Source organism: Marmota marmota, unplaced genomic scaffold, assembly GCF_001458135.2.
Source record: "Marmota marmota marmota unplaced genomic scaffold, marMar, whole genome shotgun sequence".
Classification (NCBI taxonomy): domain Eukaryota; kingdom Metazoa; phylum Chordata; class Mammalia; order Rodentia; family Sciuridae; genus Marmota; species Marmota marmota.
Genome location: NW_026000172.1, coordinates 1347266 through 1363145, shown reverse-complemented (window position 1 = coordinate 1363145; position 15880 = coordinate 1347266). Strand labels below are relative to the sequence as shown.

At 56.3% G+C, this 15880-nt stretch overlaps 1 protein-coding gene across 1 annotated transcript in view; it reads left to right on the top strand.

Moving 5' to 3' along the window:
- The window catches only part of Reep1 (receptor accessory protein 1), an 81105-nt gene that overhangs the window by 51606 nt on the left and 13619 nt on the right, over positions 1-15880 (top strand). The window contains exons 4-5 of the mRNA XM_048787804.1: positions 1170-1290; positions 4270-4383. Coding sequence (XP_048643761.1) covers positions 1170-1290; positions 4270-4383 — 235 coding nt within the window. The remainder of the gene's footprint in view (positions 1-1169; positions 1291-4269; positions 4384-15880) is intronic.

The window sequence follows — 15880 nt, the reverse complement described above, 5'->3', positions numbered from 1 at the left end:
GGCACTCCTGGGGAGGTGGTCAGGGGGAGGTGGGGGGGTCGGGGGGAGGTGGTCATGAGGGAGGTGGTCACGCTGTTCTTTCAAAGCCTCCCTTTTCTGGGCGAGAAACATGAAACAATCCTGCCAGGAAAGTGCCCCCTCGTTGCTGAGGGAATATTCTGGAAGACCTTATAGAAAGCAGAGGGGTCGGGACCTTGGTGAGGAAAGGAAGAGAAGGCGGAGCTGCAGATTGGGGTGGGTATTCTGTGTGAGCAGAGCCTAAAGCGACTTGTTAGGAATTGTTCCTTTTTGGTGGTGCACACCTATAATCCCAGCATCCCGGGAGGCTGAGGCAGGAGGATTGCAAGTTCAAGGCCAGTCTCAGCAACTTAGTGAGGCCCTGTCTCAAAATAAAATAAGGGGTGGGGTGTGGCTCATGGGGGCTCCCCTACCTGAGCAGGTACCTGGGGAGGACTTACCTTTCTGACCCCTCAGACTGTAACAGGTGACCCCAACATAGCATCATGTTTTGTTCTAATCAGGTGTGGTGTGCCGCAGAGACATGGAGATGACTGTCAGGAAGGAAGACGTCAGTTATGCTCAAAGATCCCTAGAACAGGAGGAGGGCGTAAACCACCTGGAAACTAGAAGTCTAAAATAATTAGTGAAGAACAAAATACAAAGAGTCAGAAATACATTTATGAAAGCAGAGCCCTATACATCCAGTCCCTGTGGGTGCTGGAACGAGACCAAGGAAAGATGGCTCTGGAGGGTTATTTAAGGGGGACATCAAGGGCAGGGGCAAGGTTCCAAAGGCGAGTCTTGCTTCGTGATGTCAGTCAGCAGGTTGATTGGCATCTCAGCAGGTCACACCCGTCTCAGGTGCTGTGTGGGCCCCCGCAGAGCAGAATAGAAATTCACACTGTCCCTGGGCAATTGACGAGAGAGAATGTCCACTGGTCATTCCCAGACACCAGATGTTCCTATCCACTAGGCTCGATGTGCGGTGACCCACATGCAGCCCATGGAGGGCTCATGACCCAAGAGACTGAGCCATGGGTGCATGTGCGCAGGCCTTTCGTGGGCAGAGGAGGAGCTGGGACTGGCCTCCCCATGCGGGCTGAGGTGTCCATGTGCCCAGCCTGGAGTTGCTGGGAGCCTAATGGAGGCGCGTCTTCTCGTCTCCCCAGGTTCCCATTCTACTATGAACTGAAAATCGCGTTTGTGGCCTGGCTGCTGTCCCCCTACACAAAAGGCTCCAGCCTCCTGTACAGGAAGTTCGTGCACCCCACGCTGTCCTCGAAAGAGAAGGTAATGTGCGTCCCGGGAGCGGAGGACGAGGACAGGGCCAGTTCGAGGGGCAGAGCACCAGGTTGCAGGAGCCCCTTTGCTGGGTTCCTGGAGCCCGATAAGCTGTTCCTACTAATCCCTTTTTAAATTGTTTCTGTAACACTTTGTTTTTTTTTAAATTGTTTACTTATTATTATTACTTAATTGTGCCACGAGTGGGAGACAGCGTAGAACTCAACACCTGGATGCAGTGTGCAATGATCAGCCAGGGTGGTGAGCGTTTCTACCCCCTGAGCATTACTCAGCCTCTGAGCCTTTCAGCTCCTCTCCTGGCTCTTCCTAAAATATACCAGGGCCATTGTGAACTGCAGTCGCCCCACCTGCCACAGAACAATAGCATTTACTCCTACCTATGCATCTGAACCCAGCTTCCCACTTGCCTCCACCCCGGTCTCTATCCTACATTCAGATGGCTGTGTTCAGCAGCCACCTATGAGGCAGAACATGAGGTGCTTGTCTTCCTGTGTCTGACTTAGTTCACGTAACACACCATCCTCCAGTTCCTCCACTTAGCTGCAACACATTTTTTTTTTAAGGCTGAATAATATTCCATTGTGTATGTGTACCACATTCTCTTTATTGATTTTTCCTAGATGAGGTTTGTTCCATAGCTTAGCTTTTGTGAGCAACAAAATGAAGGATAGAAGCTATATGATCATCTCAACAGGTACAGGAAGAAGCGTTTGACAAGATCCCACATACCTTCATGGTAAAAACTTCATCATGACAAAGGCCATCTAAGCAGACTCGCAGGCAGTGTCATATGAGTGGGGAAGGCTGCGAGCCTTTGCTCTCAGATCCAGGACAAGAGAAGGGAGCCAGGTGGCCCCTGGAGGTGGAACACCTAAGGACTGGTCAGAAGCCCTGAGAGCCGACAGGCAGGAGGCAAGGCTATCCTGCGAAGGGGGAGGCGCTTCTGAAACCAGGAAGAGGCCCCGGGCTCCGAGTCGCTGGGGTCACAGGCCTGCGCCACTGCGCCCGGCTGATTTCTTTTTTTTTTTCAAGTATGATTTTGGACATGTTAGGAGTAGTGGTGAAATACTATACAGATGTTATTTATCATTATGGATTGTAACATTTCCATCAATTAAAATGAAAAGTAAAACATCCATTGCAGTTCACTGCCCCCAGTTGAAGCCCCTCGCCTTGGCCGTGGTTGGCCCTCTCCTTCTGCAGATGGGATTTTAATGTAACTATTTACAATTTTACGTGGAATCCTTTTTGAAAAGACTTTTAAAACACAAGCTGGGAGTAGGGGGTGTGTGTGTGCCACCCACACGTGGGAGACAGAGGCAGGAGGTTCCTGAGCCCAGGAGCTTGAGGCCCAGCCTCCAAGCAAAATCAAACCCCTTGACATGAGTAGCAGTATTTATGTTCTGAGGTCTCTGATGTGTTTGCACATGATACACGTCCACGTAGTCTCAACAGTGCCCGCCATAGTGGGACTGTCCCTTACCACTGCCCACACCGTCTCATCTTTTCCTGGGGAAAGTGATTCTGCAGTGGACATCACCAGGTGCACAGTGTGGTTCCTTCTCCATCTTGGAGTAAGATCCCAAGGGCAGGATTATCGGGCCAAAGGAGTCCAATATTGTGTAATTCATTGGTTTTATTATTTTCTAATAGAACAGGCTCCATGGCACACATCTGTAATCCTAGCAACTTGGGAGGCTGAGGCAGGAGGGTTGCAAGCTCAAGGCCAGCTTCAGCAACTTAGGGAAACCCTGCCTCAAAATAAAAAGTAAAAAGGGCTGGGGATGTGACCCCTGCTGGTTCAATTTTCAGGACCACAAAAATACAATAGGAGCCCCGTGGGTGGCTGGGAGCTGCTCCCCACAGCCTCTGGAGGTGGAGAGCCCTGTGCTCCCTCCTGGGGAACTCTGAGCGGAGGCCAGGCAGTGGCTGAACAGGCTGCTGTGGAAGTTTCTGGAAGCTCTGTAGGAGTGGAGCACTGTTCCTCAGTCCCCTAAGGGGGATTAGGGGAGTGGATCCATCTGGACCTGGCCTCTAGTCCTGCTCGTCCTCCCCCTCCCCCAGCGTTGGGCCTCCCCTGCAGCCTGATTTCCAAGTGCAGGGCCCTGCCTCTCAAGAGGTGCTGAGTCACTTCTGGGGGATGGCAAGGTGGGGCCGCGGGACTTCCTGGGAGCCCACTCCCTCTGAGCACAGAAACACTGCATGCTGGGCTTTGAGCCAGCCTGAGGCCAGGTGTCATCATCTGGCTGAGCTCTGAGATGAGCTCCTGAGCCTCAAGCAACCCAAAACCAGCCAAGAAACCAGTGCCGCCCTTGGCTTTGTGTGGAGGAGACCTCAGCCGGTACCTCACCTTTGCCTTGTTGAAGGGCACCAGTGCCTTCCTGGTTCTGCTTTTGCTCTGGAATCTGTGAAACAGTCACCCTGGTCAATAAGTAGCACCCGTTTCCTTCTTCATCCTAACCCTCCTGTCCCCACACACTCGGCCACGCTGGCTCATAGACCTCAACAGAACAGCAGGACCCCAGGGCCACCTGCAGGGGTCAGCAGACCACATTTCCACCTACAAATCCAGCTCCATGTGGTGCTTACGGAATGATCTCGGCCAGGCCTATTGAGCCACGGGTTCCGTGTCATGATTGTCCCCTTTCCCCAGGAGACTGTGGCGGCCTTGCAGCCATGGTCTGCAGGGTGGGGTGGGAGTCTGCCCCAGCTTCTGGCCGTGGCTTCTGGAGCAGCCGCGTCCAGGAGGCAGGGACTTCACAATCCCGGGCCCTGCTGGGCCAGCCCTGGGCTGGTCTCTGCCCACTCCCCGCCCCTCGCCCGTGTCCCTGTGGTCTGCACAGCCCACAGCGGTACCGGTGGCTCTTGGGCCAGTGAGAATCCCACGGGGAGCTGCCAGCCTGGGAGCTGGGAGGGCAGGAGGTGGCCGCAGCTGCCTGCTCAGCGCACCCGTCTTCCCTCTGACAGGAAATTGATGACTGCCTGGTCCAGGCGAAAGACAAGAGCTACGATGCCCTCGTGCACTTCGGGAAGCGCGGCTTGAACGTGGCAGCCACAGCCGCTGTCATGGCTGCTTCCAAGGTACCATGCTGCCCGCCACCTGGGCCCCAGCCCGCCCTGCTCCAAACAGGTGCCAGGTGGGGCAGGCTCAGGGTGTCAGGGCTCCTTGTCCTTCTGGGGTCCTTTGAGAATCTGACGGGTGAATCCCGCCATCTTTCATACCCACCACCCATGTCCACAGGACTTGGACCATGCCCTGAGCCCTGAGGTCCCAGCCTGCCCCGGGGTAAGGGCCCTCACCTGCTGGGAGCTGGGGAGGCCTGGGGGGCAGACAGGAGGGCACGTCCTTCAGCTCCAGGGTGCACAGGGTGCCACCTGGACTCCAGTGGACGGCTTCACAGACCACCTGAGCAAGGGGCGGTCTCCCCGCTCCTGTGGCCCAGCAAATGCAGGAGAAGGAGCCCAGGGCCCAGGGTGAGCTGCGGGTCCCCACGTGAGGGGGACGGGCGAGCCTGGCAAGGAAGAATGCCTGGAGGAGCCCATCCATGGGACGGCGATGTCACCCACGTGCCCCCCTTCCCCCCCCCCCCGCCCTCATCAAGAGCCCTCTCTGCCCCTTCCTGGCTCCTTCTCTCCTTCACTGTCATTCCTCTTGGTCATTGTGTCAGCTGCTCTTCATGTCCTCAGACCTGAACAATTAATCCACCCAATATGTCCTCTAGGAGTAAATTTGGCATGTGGCCCCAGCGTCTCCGGGTGACAGCCCCTTCCCGGGAGCCCAGGTGGGGGCTCGAGGTCTGCCGTCAGCTGGCAGCGGGAGAAACAGCTGCTGTGTGTTGGGGGAGATGCGTGGACAGGAGGTGGCTGTCTTAGCAGAGGGGTGCTCTGGTCTCCCATGGGGTGGCAGGGCTGGGGACGGGTGTGCAGCTGTGGGAGGGTGGAGACTATGCTCCATGGGTGCACGGCAGGATGAGGTGCCGAGTGCGGGCAGGAGGGTGGTGAGAATGCGGGCAGGTCTGAGGCTAAGCTGGCCATGCCCCGTGCCAGGCAGAAGCACTGGCAGGTTCATGGGACTGGGCGCAGAGGCTGTGGCTCTTTAAAAGCACCTCTGCCTGAGGCCAAGGAGCGCTGCAGGCAGGCTGGGAGGAGAACCGCAGGGTGGCCGTCCACACGTGACCGGCTCCTTCTGTGACACAGACCGCAGGGAGGCATCTACGGCACACAGCCGGTCCCCACAGGGCCCTGCCCGCCCTCCTGTTAAAGCTGCCCACACTGCCAACACGGTGAAAGAGCCCATGAGTGGCTTTGCAAGGGGAGTTCTGGGCGGTGTCCCAAGGAGATCCGTCAGGACCCAGGAAGGCCCTGGATCCCCAGTGCAGCCGGCGTCGAAAGAAAAGAGAACTTCAAGGAATCGTTACATTCTCAACACATTAGGATGGCTTTGCACCGGGAAGCCACAAAGCCCCTCCTGGTCCTCCTCTCACCTCTTCTGGTCTCTCGGAAGGAAGACGGGCATGGCTGTGCTCAGTTCAGAGTGTGAATGTGGCGCAGTGTGGGGGCGTTGTAGGTCACTGGCCACCTAGCTTAATGTATGTAGGTTCTTTCCTGCTGGTGACTTCCACAGGACTGTCCTTTCAGGTCTGCCTCAAGCCGGAGTTGCCAGAGCCTTGTGCCACCCTGGATGGGTACTGCTGTCCCCAGACCACCAGGGGGGTTCAGGGCCCACAGCTTCCCCAGCCAGGCACCTCCAACAGCTCATCTGGGACTGAGCTCTGGAGAGAACCCCTCTGGCTCCTTCCAGGTGGACCAGCAGGGCCCACAACTTCCCCAGCCAAGCACCTCCAACGGCTCATCTGGGACTCAGCTCTGGAGAGAACCCCTCTGTCTCCTTCCAGGTGGACTGACGCAGAGGAGTCTGGTTCAGAGGAGAGTGTGCTCTGCTCTGTGGGAGCTTCACCCCTTCTCTACATGTGAATATCTGCAGAGAAGAAAATGTCTGTCTTCCAAAAACAAGGCCCTCTACTTTTGAAACAGATGTGTACTTAAAAAAAAAAAAAAAAACAAAGTAGTCAAATCCAAAACTCATGGCGGCTGGGGTGCCCATCGGTGGCTTCCATAACAACAGTGGATCATGCCAGGCAGGGTCAGAGGTCGGTGACTCACCAGCCAGTCCAAACCTGGCGTTCATGTCCAAATCACCTCGAAGCTTTGTTTTATTTTGTAGTAGATTCTCAGATGCGCTGAATGAGACTCTCAGGCCGTGCTCAGGTGTGTCTCTATTTTAACAAGTTCCCCAGGTGATTTTTAAGGGGCTGGCCCTGCACAGGTTGCAGAGCCAGGAGTTCAGGTGACTAGGGTGAAACAGCTCACTCTGCACCTTTCCTGGGACTCAGACTTAACTCCTTGAAGCATGAGGAGTGAGGGCAGTTGTGCGTGTGTGTGCGCGCACGCGTGTGTGTTTCCCCAAAACTTAATGGCAGTTGAGGAACGTGCGCACGTGCCAGCTAACTTTGGGGACACCACGTGTCAGCTGACTATGGGGACACTCAGAGGTTCATCAGAAGGCGCAGGCTCAGTGCACATACCTGGCCTGTGAGCCTGCTGTGAGCCATAGGTACCGTCAGCATGTGTCCTCACTGACTGACCTGTCCCTGCACAGCGTGACTGTGCTGAGGACTGCAGATGCTGGCCAGGTGAGGCGTCCAGTCTCTCCCCTCTCCCTTTCCATCCTGCCACAGCTCCCAGGAGGATGCTATGAAGCCTAAGGAAAGATCAGGAGATCTTGCAAATTCATCATCATGCAAATATAGATTCTTATTAATGCTAATATATCTTAGAACTGAAAAAACTAAAATGAAACAACTAGACACAGGGATCCCCCAGGACTGCTGACCCCTCCTGCGGGTCTGCATCCCTATCCCGGGGGATGCACCTCTGTCCAGGTGTCCTCTGCTGCTTGGCTGGTTTTGCTCCTGGCCCCTGACAACACCAGGGGAAAAACTGAGTCCCAGGACTTTTCAGGACTAGAATTGAACATCTCTTTTTAAAAAATAACACTTTCTAGGGGGCTGGGTAGAGTGCTTGCCTCACACATGTGAGGCACTGGGCTTGATCCTCAGCACCACATAAAAACAAATAAATAAAATAAAGGCATTTTGTCCATCTACAACTAAAAAGACCCTTAAAAATAATGTTTTCTAAATTTATTTGTTCAGCAAAACACATTCTCACAAGAAAGGGAGACCCTGGGAGAACTAATGGAACAAGTTGCACAACTGTGGGTTCTCAGGCCACCTTAGGCCCCTTGAAATCTGAACGGCACACTAGTCCCTTCCACCCACTTGCTGTCAGACCTGGTGAGCCAACCTTGCTTTGATGTGAAACTCGAAAGGCGACGTTGTTTAGCCCCTGAAGACCCTGACCCTAGAGCAGTACTGACAACACCAACCATTATAGTTGCCCACTGAGAGCGCTGCCCAGAAAGACCCGCATCCTCTCAATCAGGGACTCTTCTCCCACAGTGGGTGTCCAGGTGTGGGGTCCCCAACCCCCAGGAGTCCCGTAGTTCCCTCCTATGGAACGACAGTGTCTCGAGGTGAGGGGCTCTGCGTTCCTCTTTGCTCCCTGCTTAGAACGTGAATAGCAACAGGATGATGCCTAGCTGCCTACCCCATCACACCTGGTCGAGGGCTCTGAACATACACTTCTTTGATCCCTTCCTTCCTGCTGTGTCCAATACGACAGCCACATGCCACATCTGGCTATTTAAATTGAAAGTAATTAAACTAACCCTAAAATTTGATTCCTCAGTCACACTGCCCCCGTCCGGAGTCCTCAGTAGCCATGCTGGCTGGCACAGCGTATCACATTTCTATGGCTGAAGGAAATTCCACTGGGCAGGCCTGCCCCAGCCCTCTGTTAACACTCTTGGGTTCTCCTCCATCTTGTTTCCACCCTGGACCTGTAGCTGCTTTGGCTTTGGTAGGACACCCCCAACCCTTACCCATTGAGCTCTTGGGCCTCTCTTTATAAGGTTTTCCGGGAAAATGGAGAAGCTCAGCTGTAGCGGCTCCCATGCTGTGGCCCTCCGCCTCCCAGGTCCACCCAATGTGGCTCCACTCTTCAGACCTGCTCCCCAAGCTCAGGCGCTTTGCCTGCAATTATGGCCAGCAGCCACCAGGGGGTGACCAAGCATCTAAACAGCCAGGCCAGAACCACCAGGAGATGAAGGATCGTGTTTTCTTCTAAAAAAAAAAAAAAAATTCTCAATTTGCCATAAAAGATAGTTACAGAATCAGGCTGAGTCTGTGGCTCCGTGGCAGAGCACTTGCCTGGCATGCGTGAGGCCCTGGTTTCCATCCTTAGCACCACATAAAAATAAACAAAGCCATGCTGTCCATGAGGGACTATAATAATAATAAAAAAAAGTTTTAAAATAGTTATAGAATAGTTTAACATAAATAGAAAAAAAAAAGTCCCCTCCTTGCCTCCCTCCTGCCCCCACCTCTTATCCACCAGTGCTTTATCTAAACCTCTAGCTGAGTGAAGTGCTGCTTTTGAGCCACAAGCAGACTTTATTCTTGGGATCGGAGTCAGTCCAGAAGCACGTGCCCTGTGATTTGGGCTCCTGGCTGACCAGTTGATTCCTTGCCTTTGTTTTCTCTCTAGCAAAGAGCCACCTGTCCACAGCTCACCAGAGGGCAGGCACTGATTTTACTCCCCCGCCTCAGCCTCGCTTACGAGTCATTTCCAAGGAGGGAGAGAAAGCAAGGGCTGTGCCTCTCCAGGTGCCTGTGCCCTTTCTGTGCCCCCCTGAGACTGCTGGATCTGTGGGTCTGGGCTCCTGTCTGCCTCTCCCTCAGGGGAAAGCTCCCCGGCGGCTGTGCCAGCCCACATTGCGATAACCCTTCTTGTTCGAGCGAGGACTGTGGGACATGGGTTAATATTTAGGACTCACCATGGCAACCAGCTGTAAACACCAGCATGCTCTGAGAGGTGTGGACAACCTGCAGAAGACACTTGGAGGGGCTGCCTGCCCTCCAGCCCCCGCTGCGCTCACACCCAGCTTCTCACCTCAGAGCTAGTCTCCGTGGGACCCAGGAGGCTCTTCCCGCTGCCGCTCGCTCCCAACCTGGAAGACCTGGCCTTGCAGCCAGCCAAGCAGGAGGCCGGGGGCAGGAGCTATGGCCCAATGGACAGCCCCTCTGTTCTGTCAGCCTGGAGGGTTAGCCTGCTGAGAGCATTGGGGAAGAGGCTGGCCCAACCCACAAGGTCCAGAAGACAACCTAAGGCTCTCACCAGGGGATAGCCACATGGCCTCTTGGCTGTGGGGCTTGGAACCCTCTGCCCTCCACACATGCCTGCTCCTCCCTGGCGCCTCCCCTGCATGGTGGGCTCTCTGCCCCTGGCCCGCTCCTCCCCCTCTGATACATCTCATGCTTGTCCCTTCAGCAGCCATAAAACACCCGGCTCCCCTACCTGCTTCTCTGCCTGAGGCTTGGGCCTCGGCACCCTTAGTGGACACTCCCTAGTCCCAAGTCTGCCCTGCCCTGGGCCTGTCTTTCTGATGACCACGCAGTCACCATCTCTCAGGACCCGAGGCTCCAGGTCTTGGCCATTCTAGAGGCGCCACCCTTCCCCACTTGACCTTCAGGTCCTGGCCATTGGACTTCCCTCTCCTCCCCCTCCTCCCTCGGCTTGGACAGGTGCTGCAGCCACTCAGAGTCCCTGCCCTTCCCACTTCCTGCCTGAGGCCTGCCGTCCGACTGCTCCCAGCATCGGGCCTGGCTCTCCTTCCTTTGCAGCCCTTGGTACTTTCCCACAGCACCAGCCCCTGTTCTCGGAATCGCCACTTTCACTACGCATAGAGCCGCTCTCCTGCCTGCCTTTGCCACGTTCCTCCTTCTGCTTCTCTGAAATCCTGCCCACGCCTCAAGGTCCTGTCTGCCTGCTAGAGCCTCCTGTGCTCCCAGGTGGAGCTGGGCTCTCACACCCTGGTCCTCTTCTATTGTGGTCACTTACGTTTTGTCCTGCCCACGTCCCTGAGAGGTGCTCAGTGAGTGCTGAGGGAATGGAGAGTCTTGTGTGTTCTTAGCTGCCTCCCAAGGGTGGGCTTCGGGGACAGCAGACCCCGGGAAGGGGCCACCCCTCCTCCTGTGGTGTCCCGTGAGCCTCTACTCTGCCACGGGGATGGCGTGGTACCTACGGTGGAGCAGTTCTGAGCCAGTGCACAGCAACCTCCTGAGGGCAGGGCTCATGGCCAGTGCTGCAGAAGGGCCACCTGTCAGGCTCCTGCTCCTGGGTGAGGTGGCCCTCCCAGACTGGTCACGACCTCTTCACCGTGGAACAGAATGACACCAGATAGGCACTGGCCCTAGGCAGCTGCAGCACAGACTTGGGCGGGGAGGCCATTTCCACTCTGGTCCCCTCCCACGTGCCCTGGCCTCCTGGCTGGGCTTTCCCTATCAGGGCTTCCTCCTTCAGCTCGACTGCTCCAGGTGGAGGGTCCCTGGGGATACCTGCCATCTGCCCATGGAGAAGGAAGGCAAAGGGGTGCTGCTGTTCAGGAAGGGCCTCAGCCGCCAGGGCCACAGCCTCTGCTTAGGGAAGCAGCAGAGCTGGGCGCCTCGGCAGGATCTCCCAGCTCTACCTGCTGAAGTTCCCAGCCCGGGTCCCATGCACCACCCCACCCACCTGAGCAGAGCCGAGGGACCACCACCCGCCAGTGAGGGTCTCAGAGTCGGCCACAGCCAGGCTCTGCAGGGTGGACTCCAGCCTCTGACCATCCTCTGTCAAACCCCTAAGGAGCTCGGAGGGTACATTGTACCCCAGGGCTGCCAGCCAGGGCCACCAGCCAGGGCTGCCAGCCAGGGCCGCCACACAGGCTCCCGACCCGAGGCAAGCATGGCAGCATTTAGATGCGAGTTAAAGAACCTGGACCCCATGCTGTGTTTCCATAAGATGCTTCCGTTTCCGTGAAGCTCTCTCCTGTGGAAAGACGTTGGAACACGCATGACCACAGCTGCACTTTCCACTAGGGATGGATGTTTTGTCCTGTGGATGTCTGTCCTGTCCTCTCTCCCTTCTCACTGTCCACTCACTAACCCCCTGGGCCTTTGCTCTAGGGCGGCTGGGCCAGGTAGAGCATCCAGCCAGATGCCCATCTTGACAATCATGTGTGCAGGTCCCTCCAGGTGGTCTTGACACCGTTACTGCCCATCACTGGGCACGAGCAGTAGACCCTGGCCCTTAGTGCTGCCCTGACTCCCTGCTTCTCCCTCTCTGGGGCTCTGTGGGCACCCCACTCCCACTGCCCCACCAGCCTTGAGGGTTTGGTTTGCCTGCTGTCTGTCACCAAGGGCACCTCCCAGAGGGAGCCCGGGAAATCCAGTCCTTCTTCCCCATGTCCACGTGCCAGCTGCAAACTGAGGGGAAAGAGGAGGAAGCCCTTGGGCCAGTCCTCCGTGTGTGCGGCCTTAAGTGTCCAGAAGGTTTTGACTGTTCTAACATCTGCTTTCAATACCCACCCATTGCTTACCTCCCCGCCCCCGCCAGGGATGTGTTCAGGTTCTGGTCAAAGAACACACCTTGCCACCGAAGCCCGGTTTTCCATTCCTATCCCGTGACCCGCACCAGGGCCTCCTCTTCCAGGTAGGGCCACACAGTGTTCTGAAGGTGTCTTGGGCTTCCCACGCTCACACCCTGGCCCTGCCCATCCACCTGTGCAGAGGCCTCCACTGATGGCCCAGTGTCCAGCCAGCAGTGTGACCTCCCCCCACCGCCCGTCATGTATTGCTGTCCTTATTCCTGGCCCACACCTAGCTAGAGCTGACCTCCTTGGGCAGACCCCATGGCCCCCACCCCACCCCTATGCAGGACACCACAGCCCTGGCATCCCAGCAGGGCTGAGCCAGTGACGGGGAGCCAATGACCAATCCTGGGTGTCCCAGGGGGGCTGAGAGAGTGACCGGGGAGCCAGTGACAGCCCTGGGCATCCCAGTGTGGCTGAGAGAGTGACCGGGGAGCCAGTGACCAGCCCTGGGCATCCCAGCAGGGGCTAAGAGAGTGACCAGGGAGACAGTGACCAACCCTGGGTGTCCCAGGGGGGCTGAGAGGGTGACCAGCCCTGGGCATCCCATGGGGGCTGAGGGTGACCAGGGATCTAGGGAGCAGCTCTGGAACCCCAGCAGGCTGAGCACTGACCAGGGAGCCGGGAAGGAGGGCAGGAGGCGGACGTGGCTCTGGCCACTCCATGTGTCATCTGTGCCCACGGCTAGGGCTGCCTCTTCATTTGTGTCCCCTCTTCCCCTTCATCAGGTGGCTCGACTCTTTCACTTTGCCTCCTCTCTGGACCACAGGGAAGGGCAGGTAACCCTGTGGAGAGGTGTGACTAACCCCAAGCTGACCCAGTTGTGGCTGAGGCCCAGCTGTCCCTGTGGCCCTGGTCTGGCTCAGCGGCGGTGGCCTCCTGCCCCATGTGTGCGGTGCTTGTGAACCTGTGGTCCTCCGGTGCCTGCCGGTGTGTCATTAGGTAGTGTCTAACGCCTGCGTAACCTCCAGGGTTTCCTCCCTTGCTGCCTGGACTTGCCGGGGCTGCCGTGGTGGGCGCCTGACTCCCTCCCGGGCTGGTGGGTCCCATCTTCCTCATGAGCAAGGCTGGCCTCTGTGCAGCATGAGGGGGCTCCTGCCTGGCTCTGGGGGGCGTGTGCAGAGCAGGCCTCACTGTCAGCGCGGGCGCCAGTGGGGGGAGTACTAACCTGTCCAGCTGCGGGAGGGACCTGGTCTTACTAGTGGCTGCTGCCAACTGCTGACCACTAAACCGGTTGCCATTACCGTCACTGTGCCCGTATAGCATTAGATTCCGCGTGGTGTGGATAGGCCGATGCTGTGTGGTGCCTCTCCTGTGGCTCGTGGTTCCCCGGGACGAGCGCCTCCTGGAGGGGGGCAGTTGGTCCCTGGTGGAAACCCCATGTCCTCCCTCTCGGTTCTGTTTTAACTGTTTCCTTTGCTGTTTCCAACCCTCCCTGCCAGTGTCTGGTATAGGGGCATATGTGAGGGTCACACAAAGCCTGTGCTCATGAGATGGGGACCCCAGAATGGCCTTGAGGACTGACGGGTGAACCATACTGCTTCCTTAAAGGGAACACACGTTCTCAAATTCTTCAGGGACAAGAGGGGGTGTGGTGAAGAGTGAGGCCCACTCCTCCCAGCCGCCTGCCCGGAGGCCTGGGAAGCACGCCTCCTTGGTCAGATGTTTGCGTGGCCTCCACCCTGTAGCACACAAAACTGCACAGACCCCCACTGTGGTGGGTGGAGGGTGCTGCTCAGGGGTGACCCAGGCTGAGAAATGCTTCTCTTTCCGCCTGGTCCACATCTTCACCTAGCCAAGCCCTCCAAGGCCAGTTCAAGGGCAGGACCCCAGGACTCCTGGCCTCTCACTCTGCACCCCCTGACACTCTCATGCACTCCTGTGGCCACACCCAAGACCCCCCCCCTCACAGGATGCTGTCTGGGACCTGCAGATGCATCCAATGGGGTGGGGTCTCCTACTGCACTGTACTCAGGCAGCAGCTCAATGAATGGTGACACGGACATCTGTTCAGCTCCCAGACCCTGGTGTCCATCAAGCAGAGTAGGGGTCCAAGTCTGCAGTAGCCAAGCTGGAGGGGAAGCACAGCAACTAACCGTGCTGGAGTTAAGTGACCGGCATTTGGCCAGACGAAGCGCCCGGCTGCAGTAAGAGCAGCCCTGAGCGCAACCGTTAGCCAAGGTGGCTCTGCCCTGTGCAGCCAGAGTCCATCGTGTCTAAGGACTGTGGCTTCTGGCACGCTGCCATCTTAACTACCATCTAAGAAGGCAACTGTTGCCCATGAAATTGGGACACAGTGCTAACTCGTTTTCAGGAGCCTTCTGATTTCCTCAGGGGACAGGGTGGATAGAGAGCTACTCCTGTCCTATGTATCCTTGGCCCTGCCCCGTCAGTCTTTGCAATTCTGGTGACATTGGACCTGGACTGGCTGGCTCCTGGGAGAGCAGATGGACACTTGTGAGGCCCACTCCTGCTTCCCTCAGATCTGAGCATGTGAAGAACCGGCAGCCACGCTGATGGAGTCTGTCCCTGGCCATTTATATGGGCTTGGGTTCCTGGGGCCCCTCCTGGTCTTCTGGGCCAGAACGATCTTCTCCTTCTCCAATTTCAACAGCAGCTTAAGTGCCTCAGAACGTAGTGGGGGGCTCTGTAGGGGTGCCTAAAGGGGTCATCTCACTGAGTCCTCACCAGCACCCAGCTGGGCAGCAGCTCCTCTGCAGATGGGCTCTGAAGTGGAGAGGCGGAAGGCACCATTTGTGCCACAGTCCAGTGGAGTACGGACCCCGCCTCCTCACAGCTGTGTCCTCGTCTCCTCTTCCTGTGGCCTCTGATGTGCACTTGGGTTCTTATTTGCACTTTTCTCTTTTTATACTTTGTCGGACACTGAGCTGTCTTTTTGCCCCTTCTTATTAACACCTGATGCAGGGTGCTGCCATGGAAAGTGCCCAATAAATTGCTGCTCAGTGTGTGAGTGAATAATAGGGAGAGAGTGCACCGGCGAGCAGCCGCCTGGATCTGCTGTCAGCCTCACACGGCTGCACTCAGGCATAATTATCCGAATATCTGCTCACATTTCCAGAATCAATTTCAGCCTTCCAAACTCCAAATGGCAGGCTGGGGTGTGGCTCAGTGGTCAGCGCTTGCCTAGCATGCCCGAGGCCCTGGGGTCCATCCCCAGCACCACAAAAATAAAGAAATACATTACACATGTCACAGAAACATTTCTGGGTAAAGTGAGCTAACCATGGCTGCTGGCTGTGAGGTTTGGATGAGGCCCCAGGAAGTAGGGCCTGAGAGCCTGCCTCCTGCCATCTAGAGCAGAGTCTTAGTTCATGTAATATTCTCCAAGCACTGCGTGGCTTGGGCTGGCGCACCTGGTTGTTGGTCTCTGATTATTTAGAGTTTTCTTTGGGTTACTGTTGGTTTGCAGCACACAGTTTTTGTACTCTGGTAGGTTGGGAGCTGCTATCTCACCTTCTGAAGAACCGCTGCTTTATTGACCCTGATGGTTCTCCTAGCCCCCTGTCAGCCCTCCATATGCTCCTGCCTTGGCTTCTTTATCCTGTCTGCAACTTCGGCGTCAGTGAGTCAGTGTGCTTGGTTGGTTTAATTATATTGTTATGATTTTTTATTAAATAACATGAAAAAATATTAGGCCTGTAATCCCTGTCACTCGGGAGGCTGAGGCAGGAGGATCAAGAGTTCAAAGCCAGCCTCAGCAACTTAGCAAGACCCTGTCTCTAAATAAAAATAAAATGGGCCGGGGGGACATACCTCAGTGGTTAAGCATCCTTGTTACCCCCACAAAAAAAGGAAAAAAGAAAAAGATCTCTGCAAGCCCTCCCCCCATCTCTGACAGCCCCTGCCTCGCAGCGTGGGCCCGGGCTTGTTCATTGAACTCACAGAGGCCTGAGTCCTGCCCAAGCAGCTCTGACCAGTTCTTGCTGATTTGGGCTCTGTTATTTCTGTGTGCTATACTGTCCTCACCTC